The sequence below is a fragment of the Temnothorax curvispinosus genome, unplaced genomic scaffold, assembly GCF_003070985.1.
Source record: "Temnothorax curvispinosus isolate PA1 unplaced genomic scaffold, ASM307098v1 QBEX01002543.1, whole genome shotgun sequence".
Classification (NCBI taxonomy): Eukaryota; Metazoa; Arthropoda; class Insecta; order Hymenoptera; family Formicidae; genus Temnothorax; species Temnothorax curvispinosus.
This window is the reverse complement of record NW_020212323.1, coordinates 136454-164034: the sequence shown is the minus strand read 5'-3', so window position 1 is coordinate 164034 and position 27581 is coordinate 136454. Positions and strand designations below refer to the sequence as shown.

The window sequence follows — 27581 nt, the reverse complement described above, 5'->3', positions numbered from 1 at the left end:
AGCTGTACGGGAGTGGACCTCGCAGATACGTGCTGGTTATGCGAAGTTGGTGGTTGAGGCTGACCTCTGCCGGGGTTCGACGTCGCGAGCGAGTGGCCGTGGGATCCATGGGGGTGACCATGGGGGTGGGAGTGCGGGTGCGGAGGATGGGCGTGCGGATGTGGATGATGATGGTGATGCAGATCTCCCCCCCACTGGGCCCACAGGGCCCACCGGACCCCCCACCCCCAACCCACTCACTACCTGAACTTGCTTGCCCACTGTCTCCATCACCCCTAGCGCATTGTGAACTGAAACAGATGTATAGATCACCCTGTAGAATGATACTCCCGCATCTTAAACTGCGCAAGATTCTTCGACAATCGAAACGTGACGTAAGGGGAAATATTTGGAAAATTTGAGAGTGAAATAAAAATGTTTAAACAAATCACGTAAAAATTTATAAAATGGAAATTGCGCAAAATAAAAACAATTTACAAGGTCGATAAATATCATACGTCATATTATTTTTCTGATATGTCGACATTTCGCTGAAATTTCTCGCATGTGTTGCATATTTCAAAGACGATATTCAAATCAGCTTAATCGCAACGGAGTTGCCTTTTAACGTTAAAGTCCTATCAGCGGAGACCATTATGACCACTGTGGCCATTAATAGCGGATCAATTATGGCGATACACACGTCACCGATATCGCTCAATTATCATCGACGTAGTTTTTCATATGTCCACTTAGCGTTGAATAGATTGAATGCATCAATACGGCCAGTCGTGACATTGCGGAAACGTACGCGGTCTGTTTATCGTGCCTTTCCTTTCGCAATGGCGAGGTATATCAATCGCAGGTAGAAATTAAAAGCAACACGAACGCAAGAAACGCGCATCGCGCAGTATGCAATTACAGTTACATTGAAAACGGGAAGTAGATCGAATTTCTTGCCGATTCACTTCGTGTCTTTGTAACGGCACAAAATACGCATTTATTAACTCTTTTTACAAAGAAAAGTAAAGAATTAAGAATAATTTAGAAGAAGACAATCGATGCAAAGTTTACTGAAAAAATATAAAACATACATTTTTATTTCGAAACAAAATGTAAAATTGTAATCATTGTAAATTATATCACTGTGTAATTAAAAGTTTGACGAAATTAGGTTAAATTTAATTAATAACTTCGGTGATTCTCTCGAGTGCTTAGAACTCTCAAAAAGATCGACTTTTGCACGGGTACCGAGATCCCCCTTGTATAACGTATATACCAGCATGAGTTGCACATTTATAGAAATTCTTTACTTCTCACATGGCTGGCATAAATGAACTTAGAGGCACACGGTAATACATATATTCATGTCGGATGGGGAGATGGTGGACGAATAAGTGTTGCATACGGATACGGCAGAATAAAACACGAATGTGTACAGGTTCCGCGCAATGCATAAATTTATACGCGGCTGCATGTCTCTGTCAAAGTATATCGAGAAATATTCTATAACGTAAGACAGTGCTACTCAAATTCTAGCAGGACGCGTACCGCCGAATGAGCTTCTCTGTGTCGTCGACTAAGTTTGCAAATTTTAAATATTTGAGATAATTGATAACTAAATTCTTGTCCCGCCAATAGAATTGATCGATAATACGCTAATATGTTTTTATGGATATTTAATATAAACAGAAATAGGTATGTAGTACAAATTTACAGATCTGCAAGAGCAATCTAGAGAGAGCTAAATATTTTAAACTGTTCAAAAAAGAAAGATCTATATATTAGCTATAGCCGTAAAGTTTATGTACGTATTTGATATAATTTTTTTATTAGATTTAGTGTTGTATTGCTTGAGAAACAAATATGGAACATGTCCAATGTTCTAGAATTTAGAATTGAAAACTCATCTTATCAAATGTAGAGAACCGAAGTTAAAGGAAAAGTGCCATGTATCTTAGTAATTTCAATTTTTAACATTACCAATTTTTAGCGTATTTGAAAGAAGAACTTTAAAATGTGCAAAACTTATAGTTTCGCTTGCATATAAGTGTATTTTGTATCAGTTACTCACACACAAAGATAAACTGGCGCTTTATCGTTTGTGCTATTAACGAAACAAGGTCCAATCTAAATATTCAGTTTGTTTTCAAGATTTAAAATATTAAAAAGTGTGATTAAATAGGAATTTATCAAGATATACGAAGAATTGAAAATTAATTCAATATCAACGACAATATCTATTGATTTCATATTAGTCACTTAAAATATTAAATAAGATATTATCGAGCAATTTATAAAAACAAAAAATATACAATGCCTTACATATACCATCATTTCAATTATTGATTTATTAAAATAATATTGAGCAAAATAAAATTTCTAATGCATTCTTTTAATTAAAATAAAAGTCTTCCGTCTTTAATTTTACGACAACGACCTTTTCAAATCCAAAACAGGTTTAATCGACATGCAATTAAGATTAATGAGAGTACGAGGGAAGAATAGCACCGGACGGCCCCGTTCTATAGAAAGCGGTATAGAGTCGTGGACTTTGGCGCAACATTATAGACCGTTGGTGATGAGCCGTCTGCTCGTTTTACACCAGACAGCAAGCCGTCGTCACGCGAGCCCGCCGCAATTCCGCAAAGAAAGGAAAAGTCCGCGACGCGCGCGATGTGCAATAGACGTCGGCCGCGGCGTTCGCCGCCACGCCGTATTATAACGGCATTAATAGTAATCGATGTGCGAGCGACCAGTGGGAGAATCGCTCGCGAATCGAGAGCAAATCAAATTCACGAGTGACACAAGTTTCGCATGGACCGCATGGACGGGAGCGTGCAATCGATGTAAACGCGAGCATACGAATCGAACAACATAGGGAACAAAGCTAAACCCATCGCTGCACAGGTGAAATTACGGGAAATGTGCTCAATCGGTTGAAAATGTATTTAATCGCTTCATCATCGAGCTAAATTTACAACGCGCCTTCGGTGTGCAATTTCACACGCCAAAAATTTTATTTATAATTCATTAAATTCACCGAGTTCTATCGGAAAGTATTACGAGCGAAATGAAAAAGATATTGTCAATTTTCGCATAACGAAAACGTGTAGTTGCATCTTCACCCTATGCACCTTCTTATTTCTCACATTTTATTCTCAGAATATTCTTTAGCATACTATAAGATTCTTTGAGAAAGATTCTATCAAAATTCCGAAAATGATGCCTCAGAAAGGAAATTATTTCTGAATGTTAATTGCGTATGCGAAATAATTAATAAGAATAGTAATAATCGAGGCAAAGGAGAGTCGCGTAATTAAAGTTCGAGGAAAAATAACCGTCTCTGAATTCGAGACCTCATTAACAGGAAACGAGTCGGATGCCCGTGACAAGTAATCTCTGTCCCTCTCTCCCTCTCTCTCTCTTTCCGAAAGCGAGATGCGGGGTGCGTTACGTCACCGGCTATCAGAACACTTGAGGGATCTTGCGAACCGGGCGGTACCCGACGACCTCCGTGCACCTGCTTCACGCGCTAAACTAAAAATGACATTCGGACGGTAGCGTAGCAGCGCGCAGCAGGGCGGCCGGCTATTAAAGCGGAACTGCTTCGGCGAAGGCAAACTTTCCGACTCGGAATCAAGTCGACGACACGCGTATTTCTGTCGCGCGTCATTAGCCGACTCGCACCCGCGACTCTTTGTCTTTGAACCAACGCGCGCGTCACGCCTCTCATATTTCTGACTTGACCGTGTCACGAGCGGCAGGACGCGTATTATATGTCGATCGGCGAAATTATGGAGTCTGCCTTTGAACCCAGCACGTCCGAAATTAAAACTCAACGGTATGGCAGCGGCTCCGTATAAGCTTTTTTTTTTTTATTTTACGCTCCATCCGTCCGCGGTCCATCCCGTGGACAATTGTTCGGGCAGAACGTAATTCGCGTCTCGAAAGAATAGAGAATTTTAGTATGACGAATGCGCCGACAAGAGGATCTTTTCCACCTTCGTTCCATATATTCCCTTTTCGCTTTCTCTTTATCTGCGCACCCCTCTCTCCCTCCGTGCCCCAATCCCTTCGTCTGTTGCCATGCTTTCCCCTCCGGTATCGTCCCTTTCTAGCTCGTCGCTTCCCACTCTCTTTGCGTCTCGGTCTCTCCGGTCGTCGCGTCGCGTCGCGTCGCGTCGGCCGTTTTGTACTGGAACGCGGGGATCGATATCGGAGTCCTATATAATACACATCTACCTATAAAAGCGGGGTAGAGATACGCGGTAGAGGACATTCCCGCGGCCGTGACAAACGCGCGGAAATGGAGAAAAAATAAATTAATTAAGTGCGACGCCGGCGCGCGTATCGACGCCGAACGCCAGATCTATATCCGGTGTAGAAAACCTCGTTGGAGAGAAAGCTACGGAACTTTGGAGGGAAAGAGTTCCGTGGCCGCCGCGGCAAAACCGTATCCCATGCGAAAGCGACTCAACTTCGCCACCGCGCATCGTAATCGATCGCTCAATATTACGGCAAAACTTCTTTCTCGTTAAACGAGAAGAACGTCGATTTCAAATCTAAAATTGGAACTCGGTGCAGTCCGATCGTTTGAATCAACTTGATGATTGATCTCGTAAAATTTTTCCGTAAAATTATTATCTAAAATATCCGAAAGTTTATTCTGCGATTAGAGAAGATAAATTTAATCAAACTGTCGTTAACGTTATTCAGAATGCATTAATCTTTCGATTTAATTAAGATATGAAACGCGAACGTATCACGCAGCGTTCATTTCTTATTGTTAGCCTCTCCGACTGTATAAAATCTATAATCATCGTTCTTCAGTGAAGACCTTCAGTTAACGCGACTCGCTACCCGCTAGCCTCTAAAAATCGTCGACGAGCGTTTATAACGCATTTTACTATTCTAAAAATTACCAGCCGGCGGCGGACATGTGCCCTTCATTATACACCCCGGTGCACCCTTCCCTCGCTCTCCGACTTTCTCTAAAACCGTCTTGCCAGTCAGCGTCCGCGTCTCGTCTAACTGCACAAAGAAAGAGAGAGAAAGAGAGACGCGCGAACCGTGCAGCTCGCACGGGCGGCCATCTTTCCTCACGCTTGGAAAAGAAGAACGACGGACTCGCCTGACGGAGTAGCCAGCAGCGCGGAGTTCACCACGCACATCAACGTGAAGCGGGAACGCGCAACGCTCACGCACACTCGGGCCAACCGACAGGCCGTTTACCTGGATCGAGGATCAAACACACACGTCCGAATCAACGTGCACGCGCAGCCAGAACTTAAAAATTAGCGGGCCATATGCTCGCGAAAAATGTCCCCGTGAAAACGTCCGTCTTGAGTCTTTGAGGGGAAACCTCGTAGACAATTAGATAGGGTTTCACGACATAAAGCGCGATAAGCTTTCATCCCCGTAATTCAGTGGCGATGTCTCGTACTCTCACGTCAGCGACGCTCGTCGGTGCCTCGAATCATTGAAAAATATAGCTCGCGGTGGATTAGCACGACTTTCCGGATAATCGGAAAGTATGGCGTCCCATTAACCTGACACCTGACACCGCGGCCATTCGAGGCCGCGTACTTTAATAAGCAAGACATACCGGCAAATATCGTTAGAGCAAGTATACGAAATGCCTGTGCGCTAGGAGAAGAATGACGTTATTAACGGCGCGTCTTTCCCAAGCTCACGAATACGTTCGTCCTTCGGCATTTTCATACGCTAGAACGCGCGCGAGCGCGCCCGCAAGCTGCGGCTAAATTACGGTAATTGCGAACTTTCTCGCTGACGCGTACACGTCACGCGTGTATCCCGCGCACGCTACGCCCCCGGCCGCCGCGGCCGACGCGGCGTTGCGGTAATTAATGCCACGACAGGCCGATGGTCCTCGAGAAACGCGGGGGTAACGATCAACGGTTAATTTCGCATCCCATGTTTGCGTTTTGTGCGTTTTTTTAGCGGGATCCGAAGACGAGGACGCGAAGGATCAGTAGCGTTGCGTTACGTTACGTTACGTCTTCATTTCTTATCGAGGCTCAATTAAAAAGCAAGTTCGTGCCTGCCACGGGTCGGTAGCCGCGAATCGAAAATAATTTTCCTCTCACGTGACTCACAGCGACAACGGCGACGTATACTGTACGGTGTTGCGCGATAAGACGAATTTTTACCGTCTTACGAATAACTTTTCTGCCGCCTACGGCGCGTCCCAAATCCACGACGTTACTTTTCACGACTGGTACTTTAGGCGGGGATTCAACTTAAACTCCGAAATCACCGAAATTCCAAAGTTCAACCAAACCTGAACCTGAAAGTGGGGAAGTTTATGCCCATCGATCTTGCATAACAATGCGAGAATAAGAAATGGAACTTCGGCGAAAGGATTTTGTCAAGGATTACAAACGTGATCCACGCTCCCCGCCCTATCCCCTTCTTTCCGCGACCGTGGAACTTGGGTATTTTCCTTCGGTCGCCCATGTTTGGCTCGATTAGACGAAAGAACGTAAAACTCGCCGACCTGTTTTCGAACTGTTATGGATTAGCCGCGTTTCGGTCACGCCAGCTATCGACGCACAAGCCGGCGAAGGAAAAGAAAGAGGGAAGAAAAACGGAGGACAGACGAAAGAAAGAAGAAAAGAATGACTCACCGGTAATGACGTCAGCCGTGGAAAGCGAACCGGATCTCAAGTTTTCCCGCGGCGGGCGGCGGTCGATCCACCGGCGCGGCGCGGCGCGTCGATTCACCTGCACCGGCCCGACTCGGCCGGGCGTGGACGACGTCGACGGCGACGATTCTTCTTCCGTGCAGCAGTTACGACGCACACGCGCGCGCCCGTACACATATGGTACACCAACACACACGCGGGGCGGCGCGTATCCTATTTAGAAAATTCGATCGGCCGATCGATCCGTGAAATCCGCGACGCCGCGACGTCACCCCACAGCATACTTGGCGTCACCGAGCGTGCGCGCGCGCGCTCGCTCGCGGAGAAAAAAGTCGTCTTGCTTCCTCCCTATCTCTTGTCTTCACCTCCCGTCGCACTTCCCCCTCCTCCCCCCCTATCGTTTCCTCGAGCGCACGCCGTACGTGCGTTTCCTATACACCGAGGGGTGCTCGTTACGCCGTCTTCCTCTTCTTCTCCTTCTTCCTCTTCCCCTTTCTGCCCTGTCGCACTGCACCGCGCACTGTCTCACCACTGCAACTGTCGCACGCGTCCACGTGCACGGTCACGCGGCACCCGCACACCCGCGTAAACCCTGCCCGTAGAATCGCCGAAACTCACGTCTCTCTTCCTCCTCTTCTTGCGCCGCCTTCTCTTCGTGTCGCCGCTTCCGCTGCGATCTCTGCGATGGGAAGGACGGGGTCATGGGAAACTTCGAGTTAATCGTTTTCGCTGCGTAGACCGTAGGAGAACGTAGACGACGAGAGATCAACGTCGCTGCACGACGCGCGGGAAGAACGCACGCGCCCGCGCTCGCGGAAATGTGCGGCTTTACGCATCAGGGGAGGAACTATCGCGAGTCGCGAGTGCGATTCCGATTGGAAATGCGCGGAGATATCTCTTCCCGTTTATTCGCCTGTCCGCAGAGATATTTGATATTTCGGGGCATCTGGCTCGAGCATTTCAAGATACACTCACTTACAAGGTTATTTACTTATTCGTGCGTGATGTGCATTTATATCGTTCGTTGTTTATGTTATTATGTCACGTTTATTTTTACCTAAATAAGTTTGCGAGTTGAGAAGGTAAATTTGGATGCCGGCCACAGATGCCAGACAATTCTAATTACGAAAGGTTTCCTAGGTTAGTACACCTCGGTTACGCAATCCCGAGTATTTCGAATCGCGCCACCGTTTATCGTCGGCTTCGTTTTACGGGTGAAACGGACCAAGTAACCGCGACACGCCGTTGTTTAATCGAAGAGCGTTGCACCGACCGACAGTCGGTGCGCGTATACGCGTCGTCGTACGACCGTACGCGTAAGTGTAGATGTAGAAGACACGCGCGACACGTGTTCCGCCGCGAATTGAAAACGTATATACGATTCCGCGCGCGTTATTAATACCAAAGTACATGCCGATGTATACGCGTCTCGAGAAATGACATCCTCGCTCTCTAACGTGAAACGTGACAGGTTTTTAGTCTGGATTCGACCATTTACATTAATTTCAGCGATCTGACTTAAAAAATATTCAAACGGATGTCTGTAATTGCAAATGTCCCACGTTTTCTCGAACAAATGTCGCTGGATTGTGACCCTATCGAAATTAAATCGCTGTGAAGATTATAATATAAGTTCAACAACATATTTAAGCTCCAAACTGATAGTCGGTTTTACGTTGTATCGCGTATTTCCGATCTTTCCGTTTCGGTCGGCCTGAACATTGTTTACGCGCGAGAGACACGCCGCCGCCGTCGCCCTCGAGCCTCAAGCCTCGAGCAGCCGTTTTAACCGACTGACCCTATCGGCGGCGACGGCGTCGAGCGATTAGACTGAAGCGCAGTGCTCCGACTTCCGGTTCAGCTGTTCGCACAAAGATCCGCATGTTTCTCCGACCCCGACCCGCGACCCGCGTGCCTCGCGCCACACAGTGTTTTGTTGCCCGTCGCGCGTCGTTTGTTTCCGCTCCGGTATGCTTCGTCCCGCTCCGTCCCACTCTCGGTTATCCCCACGCGCTCTCTCTTTCTCTCCCGCTCTATCACTCGCCCCACCTTGTTACCCCGCTGGCGCTCGGAAGGTAGGCGCACCTCGTGCGCCCGAGAATTTCCTCATTGACCCGCGCGCTCCGTATTCCACCTGCGACTCGTCATCACCGTTATTAATATCGTTCCCCGTTGCCGCCGCGCGGACCTCGTTATCGTTCCCACGGCGGGAATCGCGCTACCGTCGTCACCTCCGTTTTCATCGCCGTCGTTGACGGTCACGTCGCGTCGCGTCGCCCGTCCCTCCGACGAAATTCGAGTGCAGCCGGATTAACGACCGGTAGATTTACCGAACAATCGCGTATTAACAATTAAGTAATTTGCAATCATGATTAATGGACATATATAAGACTTATATAATCATTGATTGTGACTTTTCAATAAGGAAACGAGCGCATCCGCAATTACAATTGGATCGATAATTTAATATGACGTTAAGAAAATACTGAGACTCTGGTAAAACCTTACGTTTGTTAATCAATAGAAAATTATGAGTAACGAACTTTGCGTCAATCGCATCGCAGATAAGTTAAATAAGATTGTCGATTTGTATGTTTCCCGCGACGATAGTAATTTTGATCACGTCGTTCCAATTACAAGGATAAGTCTCTCAAATGTTTCATTTTAAGACGACGTTTTACGATATTTTGCATTGCGATATGTTCGGTACTTGCTCGGATCGAGTTATTTTATACTTATACATACACAAACGAGAGGGAAGGGAAAGAGAAAGAGAGAGAGACTGGAAAACCCCGAAAAACATTCGCGGAAGGGTCGGAGAAAAGCCCGAGAAGGAAAACGCTCTCTCGCGATCTCGTCCGACAAGATCACGACGAATAATGGTGCCTCAGCCCCTCCACCTTCCTTCGCCTTTTACGCGGCCAGACGCAACTTGTCCGATACCCTTCGCGGGCCGCCGCCTCCTCGTTCGCTTCTTCTCGCCCTCGTTCCCATCCGAGACGTCGAGTGTCGACCCCAGATGCCCGGAGAATCCTCCTCTTCCGACGGCAACGGCAACCAAAGCGCTCCTTCTGTAAAACACAAGGTATATCTCTCGTTAAGATACGTTTCAACGATGCCGATCGACTAACGATTAACGGATTAATTATTCCAGAAATTGAAATCGATATAATATCTCAGTGTATTTCAATTTAAATTTGTATTCCAGAAATCCGTGAAATTACTCCGATTTCATAATCCTCGAAATATCCTTTTGCTGAAATCATTCCGCGGAAAGGCAGTCATAGATTCGAATTAGTCGTAGAGCGTGAATAAGAGAAAATTAAAATAAATTGCTTGAAAATAAAAAGTAATGCGTCATGGCGTTCCGACGATTGACATGGAAAATTTAAGATTAATTTGCTTTGGTCAATCACGGGAAGTATTAGAACGTCTATTGACAATTCGATCACACCGCTTTCTTTTCTCGAATACTGGTTGAAACTAATTACGTTACAGACTCGGCGATGAGCACGATAGGCGCGCGGTCACGCAATAACGAAACACTTGTAAATTCACAGAATATTCTACGTTTCGGTCTCTCTATTTTCCGCGTAATCGACGGCAATTACGTTCCGTGTATTTCCATGCATATACATGCTAACTATAAATGAGGCTGAATTAACACGCAAATGAATGATCGAACCGGTGTAGTGAAAAAAACAAAGACGCGCGTTGTTAGCATCGATTTAGTACGTCGCGTCATTACACACTCATTATCCGTGAGGTTGATAGAGGACTGAAAATACCAGACGGTAGAAAGAAATTACCGTTGCGTCAAGTTTAGGATAAGTGTTTCGATAATAGCCGGTTATTGACCCGCCATGCGCGGTTTATAAATTCAACCATCAACTGTAATGTATAGGATTAGGATTATAACGTAAAGTACGTATAGAACAAGTTGATAGCAGTGATGATGCACGTATCGAAATATATTGTAATAGTATTCAAACGTCGATAATACTTGGCATAATTTCCAAGAATTTTGTGTGTATATCTTATTTTTATATATCTCTTCAATATACGTTCTGCAAGTTTCCTAGATCATACTCAACGTTTCAAGTAATTTTGGAAAATGGAAAGCTTCCGTGAGAAGCTCTCATAATGAAGTTAATAACATCGTTAAGAGTGACCATTTAGAATTTCTCGCGTGGAGAAGCGCGAATCACCTTTACGATAAACAAAAATTTTCAAACCTCGGACGATCAGCGCGCACCGTTCGTTCCGTCCGACGTAAAGAAATGTAATAAATTTCGCAGGAAATCCGCAGCAGCCGACGGAGATACGGCACGTACGGTCGGGATACGTGTACCAAGCACGCAATGGGGGCGATCGATCGTTCCTCGCACAGTGGGAAATACTGCGGGAGAAAGCATCTGACACGCGTTTGCGAATTGTGCTGCCGGTGCTGTGTCGAAGGGACCTCGGTCGATTTACCGGGTAGAATACGCGACAATAGCAAAAATGGCAAATATCAGCTGTGCAGGACAGCCTAGCTCCCTCGCGATCGATCCTTTCGTTATACGACGCAAAACAACAGCACTGTCGACTACGGTCGTCGAAACTATTTTGAAATGTTCGTCCAAACATGATAACCTTGCCTTGAAAGTTAAAAAAAAACTATCGCGTTCAAAAAAAATTAAATTATCAAAATTCAGTATTTTTGTTCAAACTCGAAATAACAATCGCTATTATTCGCTTTATTTGTCTCAATCAATAGCGTTAAAAGTTATAACGGGACTTTATACAATATTTTCAGTTTCCAAAAAAATTCGCAACAATGTTTACCAATGAAAAATTTTGCGGCTGGAAATTAGTCGAGAGATCTCATCGCGCGAACAACACAAGCGCGAGTTGTGCGTACGATGCTGAGGAACAGACGATCTCTCGATAGCGTTAATTGTTAAAATCGCGAGCGTACGCGCGATCGAAAGTTTTCTCAAGATCTAATCGCACGCAACGTGTCATTACGGCTCTCGCGCGCGGTAGAAGCTGAGTCATCGCGCATAGTACACACTAATGGTCGTCCACCTTGAGGATGTTTCCTTTAGGGTACCTTACGCGACAAACTCTCCCACCACCTTCGCTGGTTCGCCGTCATCGTTGCGAACGCAACGTGTGATCGCGCGATACTTGCCGCGCCAACTTATTCAGGTGGCAGGCAAAGAACAATATGACGCAAGAATTCGGGCTCTCGCGCAACTCCGCGACACTTTCGCGATGTTTTCGCGAGAACGTCGCGTCTACGCAGGCAATATTTCGATTTAAAGGGTAGCGCAAGTATATAGCGAAGCAGCAATGTTACTTTCTCGTTGATAATTTACGTGTAATATTTAGGAATGTTCGTTAGGGAATCGATAAAAACTCTCATATTAGAAAGCAAATTAATTTTGCGTGTTGCTTATATATAACACATAGAGTCATCTGTGCACTTTCTCTATTCGATACTATCTTCCAAGTACCCATATATAGATAATATCAAAGACACGATATAAATAGCTAAAATAAATTTGTGAGTGTGTGTGTGTGTGTGTTTCCACCGACCATTTATTTTACCACGATCGAAGGTAAAGTACGATCGCTAAGAATACTCGGTATCGAAGACGAGCGAGGTATCGAGAAGACGAAGTGTACTTCAATAATACGCGTTTCCCACATAAGTGGTGCGCTAGGTGTATGAATGTGTGTGTATGTGTGTGTGTGTGTGTCGAGTGCGCACACAGCCGAGCGCAAAGACTCTTTCGCAATGACGCAGCCAGACTGGAGGACATCTTATTGGCCGGCTAACGTAAACACGCGTATAAGCACACCCCTTGTCCCCTTACATCATAGAGTCGTGATATCTCTTCCGATCCCTCGCCACGTCTTGCGTCTCTCCCTCTGGTCCACCCGTCAATCCCCCTTCCCCCGACCCTGACGCTCGCAGCCACCGTACCCACTCCCGCCCTCGCATCTAGCTTCACCCATTCACCGCCGATGCGCAGCGTCTCGCATCTCTTTCACCCCACTCTGATCGCGACCGTGCGCTCTTCCCTTCTGCTCTCCCAACCCCTCGCCACGACCGTCCTCGAGCCCGAGAACCCGGCGAGGAGTACTCCGCAAAGCGCGCGGCTCTCCTCCCTATGCGCGCTCTGCACAAACAACTCGCCACACGCATGCGAGTTCCATTTCGCGGCAGTGCCGCGCGGAGAAAGAGAGAAAGAGCTCATTTCGTACAATAACGATGACGACGATGTCGAAGGTAGAAACGGTTACCGCCGGCCGCGCGTTACCCTCGACTCGCCTGACGGGGGAGGGGGTGACCCATCTCTCACCCCGTTGTGAGAATCTCACGATTCGTGTCTGTAAATCGCGCGCATGCGGACTTTACCAGAAACGTTAGCAAAGTTTCAAAGTTTCTTCCCTTCGTCGGGGAGATATGTACCTCGGGTTTACTCCCCGATAAAAATAAGTCGTCAAGTATCGACGTTAAAAATACTCGGTATAAACAAGATATCGATCGACTTGAGGAAGTATCGAAGCGTTTCTGCCTACGCTTATAACCGTTCGTCTTTCGCGAGTGAATGCATCGTGCCTGGGTATTTATACCAGATTGATTAAAGAATTGAAGAGAGGAAATAAAAAAAGAGCATGACCTATATATCGTCGAACCGCGCTCCTCGGAGATCACGTCTCGCGGAAATCGACAGCTCGACGGGAAACGTATCTCGAGCATTCCGACACCGTTCGCAAGTTCCGCGGTACATCCTTGACAGGAGCCTTGACTTTTCGGCGAAGCGGAGCGCGAGCGCGAGCGCGTTGGTGGATTTCGTAAGCGAGAGCCATGCAGGCCATGCTTGCTCGCCCGCTTTTGCCCTCCCCCTCGGCGCGGCGGCGAGATCTCTCGCACGCTCTTCTCGCATCTCTTTGCTACGTGCGCGTATGTACACTTTCGCCCGACTACTCTTTTTCCGGCCGGTATAGATTGTAGAGCGCACGCGCGCGCGGACATCGCAACGGCGAAAGTAGAGGCGAGTCTGTATGATTCTGTATCAACGCGCGCCAACTTCCCTTACCTGATACACAATGAAAACCGTCGGCGTCGACTCCTCCCGTCGTGAATTTTCCCTCTTTAACTCGCCGTCGCGTTAGACTACAGTCACGATTTCCCATACCGTCACTCATCTCGCGTAGCAATATCTGGCCGAGCGACTGAACGAAACGGACAAGCAACGACACGAGGAGCGATGAAAAAACCCGAGAGTTCAAATTCTCATAATGTTGGATTATTAGAAAAACTGAGCGCAAAAAACCGTCACCTGTTACAGCACATTTTATATCATTATCATTACTGCTATTCTCGTTGCAGCAATAGCGTGCACCTCACGCACATTATTATTAATTGAATTAAAACATTTATTGACAAAGTTTTCAAGTGTTCGAGCTATGGAAGCCGGCTAAAGTGCAGCAAGTTGCGGCGTGTTGCGCAACGTTGCATTCTGCGAACGCAGGCTAACTTTCAGATCGATTCTAAGCAACGGGAATTCGATGACTTATTCCTCGATTTAGAGGAATAACAGCGTAAACGCCCCTTAGACATTGTCGATTTACATAGATCGCTCCCCGCGTTCGGAGATATATTTAGAATTAGAATCGTTGCGTCGTATAAAACACTGTGGCTGCGGAAAGTTCAGAAACGCCCTGTCAAAAGATATTTTCGGATCCTTAAGCGTGCATCGCGTACGCGCGATGCTTTACGGTTGAAAATGATGACAACGAAGACGACGACGAAGAAGAAGAAGAAGAAGAAGAAGAAGAAGAAGAAGACGAAGACGAAGCCGACGGAGACGACGGTCGCGCTTAGCCGTATCGACTTTCTCAAGGCACGAGCTCGCGGCAGAGACGACGGTAAATCTCGCGGGGAAAGCGACCGTAGGAAAAATTAAAGGTACCGTTCTCCCGTATTACTAGAGTGGGAACGCGGCAGGGCGAGGCGGGCGGGAGGGGACGACGTGAAAAAAAGCAGGACGCGCTCTTGCGCTACTTTAAACCCGGAACGGACGATTTTTGCCGCCGCCCGCCGTCGCGCAAGATACCTCTCTCGCCGTTATCGATTAAAACGCCCCACCTGCTGGAGGTTATAAAAACCGAAAGGGCCGTTCCGCTCGCGTATTTTACTCTTACTGCACGCGCGGCTGTGCCTGTGTGCGATTCGTATCCCGTAAATCAGCGTCGCGTCGGTCGGTCGGTCGGTCGGTTGGCTGGCTGGCTGGCTGGTTGGTTGGTGACCTCGCGCGACGACTCCGACACACGACCAGCAATTATTCATTCCGCGAGCTTCCGAATCTTGTTACGTCTCGGATATGACAGCGATATTCTACCTCGCGCGACCTCCTCCCTCCCCCCCTGCTCCGGCAGTCGACTGACATTCAATTTTAACCGGTTATAATCTGACATTCGTAGAATCACGTAGAATCCCATATTGGGACTATTATTAAACCTTTGCCGAACGGCGACGGCCGCGAAAACGGAGATATCAGGTTTATTCCACATTGGAGAGACGTTGTCAACTATCCGATTTCCAAAATCAATCTTTCTCCGCCGCGCGGACGGAAAACTCTCGCGTGGAAATTCTACTCCACGGTCCATGGGTCTTCCCTAACTCGAAGAGAATCAACATCTCGTCGGTTGCCCTGACGTTAGAACGGACCACCCTGTATGCGGAGCCACGCCAACGATTGCATACGGACGACAGAACGTTTGGTACGGCCACGGCCGGCGTTCGCTGATGCGCCAAGTCAAAATAAACGATGTTCTCCTGTCTTCATTGCCGCCGCCGCTCCCAGAAGCGGCGGGAACCGCTGGTGCAACGCCCCGCCCAGCGCGATTCCCATCTTCTTTTCCCACTTTAATTCTCACCACGCATTGTCAAAGTTTAGCCCACTTTAAACGATTTACAAGTCGCGACGGAATCTCAGACAGATATTTATAATTTTATGTAGCGTCCTGCGCGCCGGAGTATTTCAATTCTTCGAATGTTTATATTGGACGACACATGAAATTATCAGTCGCGTACACGTCCTCCACGTTCTTATCTCAAAAGATACAAGAAGCAGGAAGAAGCGTTTCGAGAGATTTATCGATAATTCATCGTCGGAAAAATTCGTAGCAAAAATATATATCGACTTTTCAACGCATTCCGCGACACCGATTCACATCCGTTCGCGGATTTTGACGAATAAGAGGACAAGCCGGTATTTTAACGAGCGGCGCGTAACGGAGCGCGGAGGGGAAAACCGCCTCGGCTCGGCCAACTTTGTAACCCACGCGGGCGGGTGTGTTTTTCTCGGCGTGGTTCACGTCGTCGTCGCTCGTGAACGGCGGTTTTTAGAAAGTACACGTCCCCCTCGTCGCCAAATATATTTCAACCGGGGTTATTATTATCTCGCGAAACCCAGAACGGTCGATAGCTCTCCCGTCGTCGTGGCCGTCGTGACTCAAAGTCGAGCCGAGCCGAGCCGAGAGCAGTCGGATCGAACCGAGAGCCGTACCGAATCCGAGAGAACGCGCGAGGTCGTGTCAACTGTCAACTCTTCGACGTGTGAAAAAGGCGAACGTCTCGAGGCGCGTCGCGATAAAGACACGAGGTCCCGGAGTCGTCGAGACGACCGGCGACCGGCGACCGCCGCGACGTTAATTCGCACGTGACCGTTCCGCGTTTGCGACACGCTGAGGTCACGACACGACCCTTTCAACTTGGCGACGTGTTGTCGATAATATTGTCTGTAGAATTAATCGTGGAGAAATGAGATATATGCGCGATTTGACATCGTTAAAATGCATTAAACTGAAAAAAAAAGAGAACAGAGAGAAACCGATATTTTTTTACAACATCTCAATACAACGTTAAAATAAGATATAACGAGTCTCGTAGATACAACGAGATTCGTTGAAAGATCTGCCCTATATAAGCCGCGATAACGTTTAATATGTATTACTTAATCAGTTGCAATGTCTGTTTTTATCGACGTGTCGCCGAGTCTCAAGTGTTCCATCGTTTCATACAGCCATTGAAGAAGACGTAACGATATATAAATACCCGATCGCGCGAGGTATTGCGGCCTAACGGCACGTTAACACTCATTAAGGAAAAATAAGACCATTAACACTCGCGCGCGTCCCTGAGCCGATCAATGTCGCGTGCATACGAATAAGTTTGCACAGTTGCAACGCCTAATGCCAGAGACGAGACGATAAACGAAATAGAATCTAAATTTTTTATCTAATCGTTTACGTTGCGTAAGAAGGCTGGTCGAACGTCGGCGTCGCGCCTTTGAGCGGAATATTCTGTTTACATAATGCGTCCGCCGAATGCATTTTATACAAGTAATTTTTATTACAACTCATGAGATACGTAGAAAAACGTTTCTATTACATCATCGTATTAATTAGAGGAAATGTGCATCGCGAGAGGAGATTGAATAGATGTAACAAGGCTTCGTCTCCCTTCTCTTTTTTTTTAATCTTCTAAGAATCGTCTCGGGGTCGAATTTTTTTACAAAATCCAGCCATGTCGCACATTGCGAATAACGTTAGCATTCGTTATCGCGCTTGTATCCGGCGAGAACGAGAAATATCGGACGCGATATCGATTTCAGGCGACGCGACGTCGTCGTGGCGGCTCTGAATAAGTCAACGAACTATAGCCTTCACTCCGATAGGCCGTGTTATTTTCGAACAGGCTCACTTCCGGTACATTTTCCAAACCAGTCTCCCGGTTTATAAGATCTGCGAAATAAGATCATCTCGGCAAGGATATTTACAAAACATCGTTTATACCGCGCTCGACCTGGGCGCTGAATTCTCGATATTTTCTCGCGAACATAACGGAGTGACTGAACGTTTCAATGAAATCAATTAACGTGGAAATGACGACGACGGCCTAAGTAACGTGACGGACAAATATACGCTACGTTACTTCGAGGTCGCATTAGAAGGTTAATCTTGCATGAGTAATGTGGGCTGTAATGGAGCCCAAGTTAATGAACTCGTCATTACTCGTCAACAGCGTCAGCGCTAATATTATACGCATGACCTTTCGTTCCTTAACAAAATTTGTTGAAACGCACGGGCACAAGAGCGGTCGGATATTCACAGCGAGAATAAAAAGGAGAACGCGCAAAATCATAAAAAGATAATCGTTATTTCGCGTCAAATTTTTTTAGTACCACCAGCATTTCCAGCGCGCAATATAGCCGCGCCGCGCGAATGAAAGGGTTAAGAAGCGGCAGAATAGACCCGTCGTGAAGAGATGCCGGCGGTGCGCGTCTGCGAGTGACACAAAAGAATTCACGTCGCGATAAACAAAATGGGAATGAAGGACGTTGCGATTCCACGCAATACCGACGCTTACGTCACGCCGCTCTAACTCGTTAACAAATAATTTTGCGCGGCACGGATTCTGCAAAAAGCATGCATACGAATGAAGACGTAGTGCCTAAAATCGGAGGTAGAACTCTGCGCCTCCTGTAGAAGACGAGATTATAAATGCGTGAGAGATTCTCTTTAGAAAGACCTCGTATTGCGAACTTGACGTGAACGGCACTTTGCGAATTAATATTCTTGATGCAATTTCGAGCGGACACGTTCGTCGCTTGGATAGAAGTTACTTTAGTAGTAACGTTTAACTATATCGGGAGAGCTGGCATCGAGAAGTAAGAAAATAATGGAATTTGCAAAGCTGTTAATCGTGATAATTGGATTGATAAATACCCCTTTTACTGTGCGTATTTATTAATTTTGAATATCAGAAGTTCACCGATTTCCACTGGCTCCCTGCCTCGCGACAGACTTTAACACGTATACCGCCAGATCGATGACTGCGTATACGGCAGCGCTATAGACGGTACCGCAAGTGCTTGCTCGTGCGTGCGCTCGATGCTTCGCGCGCGCGTGTATGCGTGTGTGTGTGTGTTGCGAGCGTGCTTGTGCATGGAACGGGGCCAAACTAGTCGACCGCGTTTGAAGAAAACCCGACGCGGAGTCGAGCGATAATCCGTCTGGTTTTCTTCATTCGCAGATGCCTCGCTAGTATGCGAGCGATGAGAAAAACTACTTTTCATTCAGGGAACACCTGTCCTTTTGGACAAGTCTTTGGACGCTTCTTCCTCCCGTGCCTCTTCTCCCAACGTTCCATTTCGATCTCGACGGAAACCTGCAAGAATCGCCGACTAATCGATATACTTGGTGGATTTCAACGACGAAAGATTCGCGAGACGCAGTAACAACGTGCGTGGATGCGTAACGCGCGATTTCGATCTTGATTCGACTTTGATCTCGAGGGGGAAAAAACGAGCGACGTACTCCGTGCGTCAAAACAACGTTGAATTTTCGCTTAGTCAAAGAAAATAAGAAATAAAACAGGAGAAAGGATCGGCGTGGCGATTTGATGATTCGCCTGTTTTCTCGCGATACTTGATACTGAAAGATTGATATATTCGTGGAGTAGTCGGCGCCATCGCGCTAATTGCGACAGCTTCGATTATTTGCCAAAACCCGAACAACGTTCTTATCCGCCGATAAAAATCCGTGTGCGCGCGCGCGCGCGCGCGTATGTATGTGTGTGTGAATTTTTTAAAGTTTATACCAACTGAGTCACGCGTGACGACGCGAAAGTCTGATAAACGAGAACGTCATATCTTCCGATATAAATTTTTCGCCAAACAGGAAATCGCTAATGGCCTGGCTGCGGAATAAAGTAACGTCGCAAAGTAGCAAGTTCGACGGGATCGATGCGAATCTACGCAAATGCGGATTTACTATCTCGCAGCGCGGCGCGGCGTCCCCTTTCTCTTCGACAAAATACCAAATTACACTTCCAAATCCACTGACGGTGCGTTACCCAACTAACCCAACGAACCAGTGGAAATAGTGGATTTCACGCGATTCGTGAACCTTGGAAAAATATCTATTGTCACAGATTTAAAAAAAAAAAGTAAAAATACCCGTCATTTTTAATACATAAAGCTAGCATAATCTGAATAACATGTAATATTTAAAATTATGTAAAATGTTGAGTGTGATAATAGGATGTTCTAATATATGCGCCGAGTTTTATACATATATATATAAAAAAGTTTAAATTTAACTCACGCACGCGTATTATCATAGATCATAAATGCGTTAACTAAATAGCTAACCTTCTCTTATCGTTGAATTGCAAATATGACCGTATACCGCGAAAAATCGCTCGTTTCAGCGAAATGCTGTAATGCTTTCGGGCGTTGCGATGTTGCCGAGTTCTCTCTCTCTCTTTCTCTCTCCCTCGCAAACGGCACACGGAAGATACAGGCGCAGGTAGATCTGGCAACGCGGGAAGGAACGCCGTTGGCTGGCCGCGCACAGTTTTCGTGACACGCGTTCCTCTAACCCTTTCCGAGACTCTCCTGGTACACATCCAGCGTCAACCAGAAGATTTAGAATACTTGTAATTTTCTAAGACGTGCGTATCGTCAAATTTTGTTTGCAAAAAAACCTTTCTCCGATACGAACCTTGTCAAAAACGTGCACCGAAAAAATATTGCAACTGTACATAATCCCCAGCATGTACTTCTGTATTTATTTCATATTTCGTTTATGTGTTGCAATTGGTAAATAAAAGCTTTCAAGAGGAAACCTATTGTGCAAATAACTCTATTGAAAAATTGCAGTCCTGCGGTTGTACCACTTTCGTTTGGTGTTTTCCGCATTGCGTTGGTAGTATAAATGTACTTTAATGAAAATGCATTTTCTTTTAATTATTATTCAAAACAAAAATGTTGGGGAGGGAAAGAAAGAGAGAGAGAGATAGCCATTGTTTTGCAGAGTTGGTAGCCAAAATCGATGCAATTTGAACGAGTTTATTGATCCGCCCACCCGCATGAAAAACAACGGAATCGCAATGATTGACGCAATATTAATTTCGTCTTATCTACAAGCTATCAGAAATTAAAGACACCGAAATTATAACGGCTCCTACCTCTGACTAGAAATGCGTGCGAACGAGGGCGAGGGAAAATTGTTTGTCCTTTCGGGACAGAAGGAGGCGAGCGCAGATAGACAGAGGCGTGTCATTACGTGACAACACGAATTACGTAATTGTCCTCCCATTGAAAGGCTAGTCCTGATGCGAGAGAGAAAGAGAAAGAGAGAGAGAGGGAGGGGGGAGGAAAGGAGGGTTTACACGAAATTTATATGTACGATAAATCTAATAGTTTGTTAGCGCGACAGTAATGAGACGAACATGTGAAATCTTGCGAAATATCCTTTGGCGTCCGTCCGTCCGATAGCATTGCGTATAATTAACGAACATTCGCGAGGGACCGACAAACTGTATGTTTCATATGAGAATTATAATTTTAGGCCTCGATGCCTCGCGAATCGCGTTTGCCTACCTTCGCGGTAGCCGTAACAAATCTTCAGAGATCGAGAAACGATATTTAGAGCCGTGATCATGTACTTGAAACATGTAATTCTAGTTACATGAAGTTACAAAAAAATCCCCCTACACGATCTTACGTGATATCGCGTACAAAATCGCTAAAATATAACGCTGTAAATACAAAAGAAAAATCGGTGTTGAAACTTTGGTGTTTACCGTGTTCGGGGCGTGGCATGGTAAAAAAAAATTCTAATAATTCGCTCGCGCGATATACACAACTTCTTGCGACGTAACTGAAAAAGTTTTCGATCGAGTTGGCCCAAACAAGCGTGCGACGTTTCCACGTAAGATCGACAGTCGCGCGTTGTTTTTCTCGATCGAAGTACATGGCAGATAACCGATAAGGTACTCGCTCGTCGTCGCGGACTTACATAACAGTGGGCGTGTGCTCGAAATTAAATGCTTTGGGGTGTTCTCGGTATTGGAGACGATTACGGATTCTTTTCTATTTATCTTTCTCTAGATAACGAGCGTATACTTTTGTGCAGCGCGAGATATCCAAATAAATGGCAAACATCTATGAAGAGCCGACTCTATGAGATTCTGCTGTAAACACATTGAACGTTATTTTCCATGTAAAAAGGAAAAGATTTAGGCAAAAAATTAACATGGCGTAATATATGAAAGATGTGTTAAATTGTGTTGATAGCACATGTGAATAGCTGAGTGATTTAACTAAAATTCACTAAGACAAAAAAAATAGAGCTTTAAAAAAAATCAAGTGTTAGAAATTATGGATTAGACAAGTATGGTATGTGTAGCTTAGTTATATTTATTAATCTCCATTAAACTAAAATTTCCTTGGTTATTATTAGATGAATAATAATTAAAAGAATAATCCCGTTCCCCGATGTTATATAACTGGTTTGCAGCAACTTTTTATCATACAAGATACGCCTACACGAGCAATATTAAGTATTCAGAAATCCGGATATCGCAAGGTACTCGAATACTCAATTATTATTCAGGGATAACGTGAAACTAGAGCTTTCCTAATAAAGCACGAGAGTCACGGAGGCCAAGAATGTATCGCGCGCGGCGGCGGCGACGGCGGCCATCTCGTAAGGTCGTTTCGAGCTGGCCAACGTATACAGGGTGTATCAAATGTCGCACACTTTCTCTCGGCCTAGCGGACGTTAAAGGCCAAACTGAGTAGAATGCCGATTGCTTCAATGTCGAGACATCTATTAGCGTACGCAGAGAACGAGACGTTTAAAGCGCATTACAAACTAATATCACCGAAATTTTGATCCGAGAAAGAAATTATTTACCCAAAAATTGTAGGATTTAATAGGAGACCCTGGATGATTATAATCGTTTACATGTTGATGGAAGCATTTTGCACAGATTGCAATGTGCGTGAAAGTACGTCGCGTAAATAAAAATTCACTAGCGAAAAATATTCTCTTATAACAATTAATTCTAAATATATCAATTTGTTTTCATGCGTGGGAAACATCACACGTACTGGTTTTCTTGTGAAGAGCTTCTTGTGGTTTTAACGATTTATAATTCCTAGATTATCTAAAATAAATTCCTCCGCAATGTTGAATTTTAGCTGGTAAAAAATTCAATAGGCCGAGTATTAAGCAAAAATCTAGCGATGCATGTATTTATCGAGCTAAAATGATTCGGGAGAAAATGGGCTTTTAAACAAAATTTCTAAACGTAACATCCACGGAGATGAAGGGGAAGATTTGTCTTTCGATCGCTGTCGCGGCGACGATTCGACGACCGCGACGCGGCAGTATCGACCTCCACGCGCAACGTTTCGATAAGATGAAACCCCTGCGTCCCGCGACTGTAACGTCGCTCGTTATAATGTCGGAATTTGCCGCGCGCGAAATAATATCGGCAAAACCATCGTCCGAGACCGCCTTTCCTCCCCCACCAAGCTCGAGTTTACGACGAACGCGATTGCGATCGCGAGATTCAACGTGCGTGCTGACGTGCATCAAAAACCGTAGTCGTCTTCTTTTATTTGCGACAAAACAATAAACTAATTAGGTATCTCGACGATTAAATTGAGTTCTCGTTGAGATAAGGCCACGTTGAAATTAACCGACAAGGTTTCTGTTTCCAACCGCACTTTCTCCATTTTCTTGACTTTTATCCCCGTTTTCCATTTCCCTCGAATAACGAATAAACGAATGTTTATTCGTCAGCTTTATTTTAATCGCGTAAAGGAAGCGTAAAAAGGAGACACGACCGGACACAGAGCACGGATCTAAAAAGAATACGAAAACGATAGCGCGTCGCAAAAATTCCATTCTCTTTAGGTGCTTAACGCCACGTATACGCTTAAAATAAAATCGCGCTTAAAAGAGAGGATGTGGGGAGACGAATGTTGTATAAACTGTAAACGGATAAAAGATATAGGCTTGGCGCTATCCCGATAACGTACACCAAAAAACAGATCTCTTTCGAGGCAAGAGCGGAACGTACGTCAAATACAGAAACCAAAATCATTGATAATTTGTTTGTACCGTATCGCTTGCTCCGCGCGCCGCGATTGTTTCTGACTCGCGCCACTTTCACTTTCGATTCGCCGAGTAATGAACCACAGGCCGAAATAACGAAATGATTGATAACTTTGCGGACCGCATAATGAGCGATTCGCAAGGAACAATCGAATCAATGTCGCAAAAGCGAGCGCGAGCCGTACGACGAGCCGTACGTGTGGCTTGGCAAGCGAACGCCAGCGTTTAAATTAGTATCAGGGTGCAAGAAAATCATAAGCAATCGGCGGCCTGTCCGTGCGAGTTATGAAAGATCAGCAGCCGAACGAGCGACCGAACTGCAACTCGCGCGATGGACCAACAGAAAACTGTCACAACTCCGTAATTGACGCGTTTTCACATAAAAGTAAAACTAAAGTTCAAATTAATGATCAAACCGTAATTCGGGGAAAAAAACAGGAGAAATAATGAAAATCGTGGACTTCCATCTTTGGTAGTTCTCTAACTCGCACCTGATATCTTTGAAAATTAAAATAAAAATGTGAAATTTGCAAAAACGATTAAAATGGAATTTAAACGATCGAAATTTCCGTTCAGTTTATAATTTGGTGAGGAAAAAATTCCCACTATAACGAAACTAAAACTTCATTTATTGCCTGTCATGTGATCTGGTAGGCCTTGAATTTAATATTTCAACGAACAGCTTTACGGAGTTATGACGTTATTCTGATTATCACTTCCACGTATCATCACTCGCGTTGCTCAACAAATATTTCATTAAATCCACTTCTCGCACGGAGGAACCACGATCGAGCTGTCATAGGATTGCACCGACAATTTGAGTTCACCAACATCAGGTTGCAAATCAGGACGCACATGAGAGTCAAAACTGTGAGCGGTTAATGTCAAGGTCCGATCTGATCGCGAGACAACTATGAGGAATTTACAAAATAACAAATTGTGAAAGGGAGAACAGATTCGAGTTAACGCGAACCCACATATCGGTGCAATCATGTCGAGTTAAGATCCGTTGTATCGTTCCGGGAATTTTACGCACATTTTATTTGTCACTCGAAACGCGGACGATTGGAAGGCAGTGTTATGCGAAAATAAGTCGACCACCAAAGGAAAAATTTCGAGTAAATTAGAAATTTTAAACACGAGCAGCTTCGCGTTGCCGCGAGCTTATATTAGCGTAGCCCATAATTGTTGTAATACATATGCAAAATTCGGCTTTTTCAATCTTGCAAATTCAATTTTAGCACATTTTAACATTTTTGCATAGACACTGCTCCATCACGTATCGTCTACACCAGTCTACAGCGTAAATATCTCCGAGACGAGATACAAGAATCTTCAACGGTCGCCGCGGCGACGCGTGCCGTCGCTTCGGCGACGGTGGAGCGTCGCTTCCGGAGCGCGTCGACTTCCACGCCTCGTTTCCAGATTTCCACGAATCCAGGAGAGAAGCGAGTCAGATAGCGACAGTTACCAGCTCCTCGCTATCGCGTTTCCTCGAAAGGGAGCCGTTTCTTCTATTTCTCCCTATCGCGGGGAACACAGTACCGCTCTTTCAAGTCAGAGAGACCCGGAGCGAGCGAGGTTGACTCTCCGCTGGTTCGGTCCTCGCCTCGCCTTGCCTCGCCTCACCTCGTCTCGCCTCTCCGCTGGATCCGTGGATCGGGGACACCACAAAACGTATGATATACGTACGTAGCGAACGTCGGTCGGTCGGCCGCTTGGTTGCTCGCCTCGGCCTCCTCTCCTCGCTATCTTCAAGTTCACAACACGCGGAGCGGCCGCCACGCCGAGAGATATCTCCTATTAATAGGCCCGTTATTTTCGGGGCTCTTGGAAACACCGCGGCGATGCCGCTGGACCCCCGAGAGACTCCCCCCGGGCACAAAAACGGCGACGGGGGACCGTAAGGTCGGGCCACCGCGTCGGTCACACGTAGTACATCACTGAGAACACAGAGAGCGGCGACGGGACGGCGATGATGAGAACGATGAAGACGATGACGGTGATCGGGCCGCCGCTGACGATGAGTCCGTCGACGGGGCGGGCGAGCGGCGGGCACACAACCACGACGGGGTTCGGGACAAGAGCGCGGGGCCGACAAACACGGGGGCGAAGGGGCACCGGCACCAGCTTGCTCGACGATGCATCACGTCGGAGTCGGAGGAACGGGACACGGGACACGGGACACGGGCGTGATAGCGTGCGGCACTCGGTCGGTAATCGCGACACCTTTGCGCGCATCAGCGCGTTGTAACAAACACAACCCGGGTATTTCCCGATGCCTCCGATCGGCAGCGGATTCGAGATCGACGAGAGCGAGAAACGAGCGTGCGAGCGAGCGAAGAAACGAACGAATAGGTCGGTCGGGAGAGCGAACGAGCGAGGGAAGAAACGAAGGAGCACGTACGATAAGAATTAGAATATGAACAACGCGTACGTGGACCCGAACGTGCGGTCGAACGGCAAACGCGGTCACATACTGCGGCGCGGCGCGACGCGACGCGACGCAAAGCGGCGCATAGCGTCGCGGCGTTCCTCAAAGTTCCGCGACGACGTTGGGAAAACGCGTTATTTCACTGTATACACTGGCACGACGGCACTGTACGCTTTTGGCAGTTTTGTACTTTCGGACGCAGGTGCGGCCGAAGGCACAGACGTTTCACGTTGTCATCGTCGTCGTCGTCGTCGTCCTCGTCGTCGTAACGAGAGACCGCTCCTCTTTTTTTTTCTCTCCTCTTAATCCTTATCCCGCTTTATCCCGAACGGAGAATAAGCAGGATGCATAGAAAGCGGGGGAGAGAGAAAGAGAAGAGAGAGAGAACGCGAGAGCGAGAGAGAAGAACGCGGATTGGGTGGAGAACGAGAAACAGCGAGAGAGCGAGAGAGCGAAAGAGAGAACGTATTCGTGGCGTGTAGCTCACGCTGCTGTGTGTGTGTGTATATGTAGGTGCGTGGATACGCGTGAGAAAGAAAATGAGAGATTACGCACACTCGCGTGATTGCCTAAAAGAGAGAATGAGAACCGGAGGAGCGAGAGAGCGAGAGAGAAAACAGATATCGCTGAGAGAGATAAGAGTACGCGCGCGAGAAGGAGAGAGAGCGAAACAGAGAGAAAGCCAATGGTTGAGAGTGCGCGCAAAAGAGAGAGAGAGAGAGAGACAACGTGCAAGGACAAAGAGAAACGAAGAAGAGACGGGCTTCACAAAAGGAGCACAAAGTCGGGACGGACGTTTCGGAGGCGTTCTTCTTTCTCAAAACCTCCAGCCTTAATTTTCGTCGTGGAGAAGCCGTTGGGCTTCGAGACGCGACGATGCCTCTTGCACTTGTCGTAGCGCGGCACGTTCGCGAGAGGACGTTACCGACGGCGAGGCGCGAGGCATCGGGCACGACCGCCACGACGACGACAATGACGGCGACAAGGATGACGACGGGACGGTCCCTCGCGCACGTAAAATGTTGCCGAGAGGCTTACCCGCGGCGAGCTATTCCCTCGGGACAAGGGACAAGGTATTCCCCGGAATGCGAAGGCGGAGGCGGAGGCGGAAAGCCGTTCTCGCCCAACAGGGTTAGCGAGCAGCAGCAGCAGCAACCACCGCGACGGCGACGGCGACGGCGGCGACGGCGACAACGGCTGCAGCTGCGGCTACGGCTGCGACGGCGGTGGCGGCGGCGGCGGCGACAGCAACAACGGGCCACCGCGATTAAAAAACACTCGCGTTCTCGCGCACTCGCGACCCGACGACACGGTGTCTCGCTGCTGCGGCACGAAAATCGGCGCGGCCGGTCCACACGGCGTTTTCAGGGCCGCCAGGTTAACGTCACGAAATCCACCGCACACAACCATAGATCCAAACGGCGGACGGACGGACGTAAGGACGGACGGGCAGGCTGGCAGGCAAGCAAGGCGGAATCACGGGTGAGGCGGCGGGCGCGGGGAGGGCGGAGGACGTTCGGGGC

General features: G+C 46.9%; 1 protein-coding gene across 6 annotated transcripts; it reads right to left on the bottom strand.

Moving 5' to 3' along the window:
- LOC112451783 lies at window positions 1-27581 on the bottom strand. Of its 6 annotated transcripts, none has more exons than XR_003040416.1 (4): window positions 27097-27581; window positions 9591-9718; window positions 6630-7326; window positions 1-290 (listed from the first exon to the last, which is right to left on the bottom strand). XR_003040416.1 is itself a non-coding variant. In XM_025011640.1 (4 exons), the coding sequence occupies exons 1-3, from the start codon at window positions 13848-13850 to the stop codon at window positions 7210-7212; spliced, it is 354 nt and encodes a 117-aa protein (XP_024867408.1). In that variant the 5' UTR covers window positions 13851-14009; the 3' UTR covers window positions 1-290; window positions 6630-7209. The 6 variants fall into 6 exon arrangements, 2 of the variants coding, with proteins under 2 accessions (XP_024867408.1, XP_024867407.1); XR_003040415.1 differs by lacking the exon at window positions 27097-27581 and adding an exon at window positions 25317-25932 and having other exon boundaries at window positions 9548-9718; XR_003040414.1 differs by lacking the exon at window positions 27097-27581 and adding an exon at window positions 25317-25931.